The 6000-nt window shown below is 38.2% G+C and overlaps 1 protein-coding gene across 4 annotated transcripts in view; it reads right to left on the bottom strand.

The window, feature by feature from the left end:
• The window catches only part of Tmem232 (transmembrane protein 232), a 214701-nt gene that overhangs the window by 157074 nt on the left and 51627 nt on the right, over window positions 1–6000 (bottom strand). For all 4 annotated transcript variants that reach the window (XM_028755705.1, XM_028755706.1, XM_028755703.1 and 1 more), the window contains exon 9: window positions 3591–3843. In XM_028755705.1, the coding sequence (XP_028611538.1) occupies window positions 3591–3843 (253 nt within the window). The remainder of the gene's footprint in view (window positions 1–3590; window positions 3844–6000) is intronic.

Here is a 6000-nt window from a genome sequence, read left to right as displayed (position 1 = left end):
CGTCCCTCACTTTGTCTCCATATTTGCTCCCTTGAGTATTTTGTTGCTCCTTCTAAGAAGGATAGAATCACCCCCACTTGGTCTTCCTTCTTTATGAGCTTCATGTGGCCTGTGAGTTGAATCTTGGGCATTTCAAGGTTCTGGGCTAATATCCAATAATCAGTGAGTGAATATCATGTGTGTTCTTTTGTGATTGGTTTACCTCAATCAGGATGATAATTTCTAGTTCCATCCATTTACCTAGGAACCTCTCGAATTTAGCTGAGTAATACTCCATTGTGTAAATGTAGCACATTTTTTGTATCCATTCCTCAGTTGAAGGACATCTGGGTTCTTTCCAGCTTCTGGCTATTATAAATAAGGCTGCTATGAACATAGTTGAGCATATGTCCTTGTTATATGTTCGAGCATCTTCTGGGTATATGCCTAGGAGTGGTATAGCTGGATCCTCAGGTAATGCTATGTCCAATTTTCTGAGGAACTGCCACACTGGTTTCCAAAGTGGTTGCACCATCTTGCAGTCCCACCAACAACGGAGGAGTGTTCCTCTTTCTCCACACCCTCGTCAACATCTACTATCACCTGAGTTTTTAATCTTAGCCATTCTGACTGGTGTGAGATGGAATCTCAGGGTTGTTTTGATTTGCAGTTCCCTGACAACTAAGGATACTGAACATTTCTTTAGGTGCTTCTCTGCCATTCGAGTTTCTTCCGTTGAAAATTCTTTGTTAAGCCCTATCAATGTAATCCACCATATAAACAAACTTAAAGAAAAAAAACCCATGATCATCTCACTAGATGCTGAGAAAGCATTTGACAAAATTCAACATCCCTTCATGATAAAAGTCTTGGAAAGATCAGGAATTCAAGGCCCCTACCTAAACGTAGTAAAAGCAATTTACAGCAAACCAGTAGCCAACATCAAGCTAAATGGAGAGAAACTTGAAGCAAACCCACTAAGATCAGGGACTAGACAAGGCTGCCCACTCTCCCCCTACCTATTCAATATAGTACTGGAAGTCCTAGCCAGAGCAATTAGACAACAAAAAGAAGTCAAAGGGATACAAATAGGAAAGGAAGAAGTCAAAATATCGCTATTTGCAGATGATATGATAGTATACTTAAGTGACCCCAAAACTTCCACCAGAGAACTCCTAAACCTGATAAACAACTTCAGCAAAGTGGCTGGTTATAAAATCAACTCAAACAAATCAGTAGCCTTCCTCTACATGAAAGATAAACAGATTGAAAAAAATTAGGGAAATGACACCCTTCACAATAGTTGCAAATAATATAAAATACCTTGGTGTGAATCTAACCAAGCAAGGGAAAGACATGTATGACAAGAACTTCAAGTGTCTGAAGAAAGAAATCGAAGAAGATCTCAGAAGATGGAAAGATCTCCCATGCTCATGGATTGGCAGGATTAATATAGTAAAAATGGCCATCTTGCCAAAAGCAATCTACAGATTCAATGCAATCCCCATTAAAATCCCAACTCAATTCTTCACAGAGTTAGAAAAGGAAATTCTCAAATTCATATGGAATAACCAAATATTCTTAATATGAGTGAAACAGAGAGCCAAGCCCACACAGTTTACAAATGCTTGTCTCACAGATAAGCATGATAATACAACAACAGAGCAGTTATTTTCTAGGACAGACATTTCACAAAATATTAGCCATTAGCCACACACACAGGCAGGTCAAGTTTAGGTCCCTGCACACAGGCTGTTAGATTAGACCAAGGCTCAGATGCATTTACTCTAGTTAAATATGAAAAAGTTGAGTAGTATGTAATAGTCTCACAGAAGCTCTATGCTTGAGCCACTGAGTGTTGTTTTGAAAAAACAAAACAAAAAAAACCAAGAAAACTGGAAGGAAATAAAAATGACACCACAAACTAAGAAAATTAGAATATCATAAAGTTAGGAAAACAAAAAGGTGGTATTTAATGAATGTAATAAAAATAATCAGTATCTAAACAATAATGCATTTTAAATCAGAATAGAAGTTGTCAACATAAAAAGGCTTTTTAATTATTAAACTATTATACACACACATATATAGTATGTGAATAAGATAAAATCACATCGCATTGTTGTGGTTTGAATTAAAATAGCCCCATAAGGTCACATATTTGAATGCTTAGTCACCAGGGAGTAGAATTGTTTGATAGGATTAGAAGGTAGGAAAGACATCACTGAAGTGGGCTTTGAGTTTTCAAAAGACTAGGCCAATTCCAATGTCTCTCTTCCTTCCTGATGCCTGCAGATCAGGATGTAGAACTCACATCTACTTCCTCAGGACCATGTCCACCTATGCACTGCCATGCCCCTACCATGATCACAATGGACTAAGCTCAGTGCTTTCTTTTATAAGAGTTGATTTGTTCATGGTGTTTCTTCATAACAACAGGATGGTGACTAAGGCAAAAACATGAAAGTCATCAAGTATCTGTGAAAATAAAATTATATATATATATATATATATATATATATATATATTTATGATTTTATCCAAAAGCAACATAGAGGAGAAAAGAATTTACTTCATATTCTGCTTCCAGGGCATTGTCCTGGAGAAAAGTTAGGGCAAGAACTCAATGCAAGGAGGGACATGAAGCAGAAGTGGTGAGGGAACTATGCTTTGCTTTATTATACAGCCTAGGACCACCTGCCTAGAAGGTGCTCCATAGGTCTGCTGGTGGCAGTACTGCAGGAGGAAAAGACAATCTTCAGGGTGTGTTTACCTGACAACTGAACAGTATGTGTCAAACAGTAATGGGGCAGCACCTGGCCCAATTCTTGAGACTAACAGGTAATCCAGTCCAACAGACTACACCAATAATCACTTCTAATGACTTATTGTTCTACCTGTGAAGTTCAATTAGCCTAAAAGATCTTCTCAAATCAGGGTCCCTCTTTTAAAAGTAATATTAGTGATTCTGTTAGTCTCAGGGATCATAGTAGTAAGGTAGTTTTTAGATTTGGCATTCGAAGCAGGTATAGAGTCAGGAATGAAGTACAGTGAGTGATAGCTGAGCATGTGGGCATGAGCCTGAACCCCAGTATTGGGAGGCTGAGGCAGGAAGATGCTTAGCTTCTGGCCAACTGAAACTCTGTAGCAAAATATAACAATAGTAACAATGATGATAAAGATGAAGATGATGATGATGAAGATGATGATGATGATGAAGATGATGATAGAGTAACTGAAGAGAAATTTCTTGATAGAAAAAGAGCAGGAGAGGAAGACAGAAAAGGCTGGTGCTTAGAGGAATGGAGAAGAAAACTCCTTAGAAAAGAGCAGAAGGAAAGAGGAAACGCATCCTGTCGCCTCAGCCATCTTAAGTTTGCAAGTTATATCATTGGAACCAGAAACCTACTGAGTGTATTTTAGATATCAGCCATCTTGCAATTACTGATTTTAAAGAGTCCATTTTACAAAATACTTTCCCTGGGAAGTCTTACTGAACTGAAAGCTATTATTCATATTTAGATGTAAGCATTTTGTGAAAAGTTGTTATTATACTTAGAAGGCAGGGGTGCTTAGAAAATATTCACTGGAATGAAAAGTACATTACTTACAATTATTAGAGATCCTGGAAGAGAAATACTTCAAAAGAGTGAAAATGCTTGCTCCATCTAATTCTGGCAGCTCTTCGGACTTGTCCATGAGGAAAATATCCTGCTGTGGACTTTTACAGGCACAGAACCCAATCAAAGCCGTTTTCCTCAGGTCAGAGGTAGCTGCATACAGACAGACTTCTGCAATAATTGTTGTATATGTGAAGATAATATGTGAGGCCCAGGAAATATCATATATATCATAGTTCTCTTCCTGAGACAAAAAAAATACACATTAGAGAATCGAGGTACATTATGTCAAGCTTAGAAACCAGATGATGTATAGTATAATTGTAATAAAAATAATTTATTCAAATGTAATGCAGCTGTTGTAAAACTAATTAAAATTTCTAAATGTACTCATTAAACTTAGTTTTTGATGAGTATGCTTTATTAAAAAGTAGTTCAGAAATACAAGTAACTAATATATATATGTGTGTGTGTGTGTGTGTACATGTGTGTGTTAAGTAGCAAGCATTCAATTGCTTTAGTAAACAACGAAAGATAAATTAATCTATTATACCTCCTCCTGTACCTGTGGCAGATCAGCAAGCCTGCCCCCTGACTCCACAGCACTGCCTGTCTCCCAGGAGGTCTGCCCTAACCAGGGACACAGGTGAGACCCCTGCCCCAATATCCACACCATTTTTGACCCCACAGAGTCCAGCAGATGTGGGATCTGTCCCACTCTTCCAGTCTACACCTCTATATGCATCCATGGCAGATCAGCCTGCCTGCTCCCCCATCCCACAGCCCTGCCTGTCTCCCAGGAGGACTGATCTAACCAGGGACAAAGGAGGCCTGCTCTAACCAGAGACAGCACTGCCTGTCTTTCAGGAGGACTGATCTAACTCAGGTCACACAGCTCGACCTGCCTCTGGGGAGGTCTGCTCTAATCCGAAACACCCAAGCCAGTTAACACCAGAGATAACCAGATGGCGAAAGCAAGAAAATGATCAACAGAAGCCAGTACAATATAGCACCACCAGAACCCAGGTCTCCTACTACAGCAAGCCCTGGCTAACTCAACACACCTGAAGAGCAAGATTATGACCTCAAATCCTATCTCATGAAGGTGATAGAGGCCTTTAAGGAGGATATAAATACCTCAAAGAAATACAGGAGAACACAAGCAAACAGGTAGAAGCCCTTAAAGAGGAAACAAATAAATCGCTTAAAGAATTACAGGAAGATACAATCTAACAGGTGAAGGAATTAAACAAAGTAGTCCAAGACCTAAAAATGGAAGTAGAAACAATAAAGAAAACACAAATGGAGGCAACCCTGGAAATGGAAAATCTGGAAAAGAGGTCAGGAAATACAGATGTAAGCAGCACCAAAAACAAAACAAACAAACAAAACAACAACAACAAAAAAAAAAAACCCAACAAAACCACAAGAGAGAAGAGAGAATCTTAGATATAGAAGATACCATAGAAGATATTGACAAATCAGTCAAAGAAAATACAAAGCATAAAAAGTTCCTGACCCAAAACATTCTGAAAATCTAGGATAGGACACAAAGAAAAGACCAAACCTACGAATAATATGAGTAGAAGAGAGCAAATATTCCCAGTTCAAAGCAACAGAAAACATCTTCAACAAAAATCATAGAAGAAAACTTCCCTAACCTAAAGAAAGAGACAGATGATCGTAAATGTACAAGAAGCCTACAGAACACCAAATAGATTGAAACAGAAAAGAAGACCCTCCTGCCACATAATAATCAAAACACTAAATTTAAAAACAAAGACATAATATTAAAAGTTGTAAGGGGAAAAGGCCAAGTAACATATAAAGGCAAACCTATCAGAATTACACCTGACTTCTCAACAGAGACTCTAAAAGCCAGAAAATCATAGACAAATGTCTTGCAGACCCTAAGAGACCACAGATGCCAGCAAAACTCTCAATCACCATAGATGGAGAAACCAAAATATTCCATAACAAAACCAAGTTTAAACAATATCTTTCTACTAATCCAGCCCTACAGAGGATACTAGAGTAAAAACTCCAACACCAGGAGGTTAACTACACCCAAGAAAACATAAGAAACTAAACATCTCCCAACATACTCAAAGGAAGAGAGCCACACATACACAAAATTCAACCTCTAACAATGAAATAACAGGAACTAATAATAATTGGTCATTAATATCTCTCAAAATCAATGGACTCAATTACCCAATAAAAAGACACAGGCTAGCAGAGTGGATGTTAACAGGATTCATCACTTTGCTGCATACAAGAAAATTAGAAATAGTTCCACCTGAAGACCCAGCTACATGACTCCTGGGCATATACCCAAAAGATGCTCCACCATACCACAATGACATGTGCTCCACTATGTTCATAGCAGCATTATTGGTAA

Source organism: Grammomys surdaster, unplaced genomic scaffold, assembly GCF_004785775.1.
Source record: "Grammomys surdaster isolate TR1022 unplaced genomic scaffold, NIH_TR_1.0 126076, whole genome shotgun sequence".
In the NCBI taxonomy this organism is placed as follows: domain Eukaryota; kingdom Metazoa; phylum Chordata; class Mammalia; order Rodentia; family Muridae; genus Grammomys; species Grammomys surdaster.
This window is presented reverse-complemented; position numbering and strand designations above follow the sequence as displayed.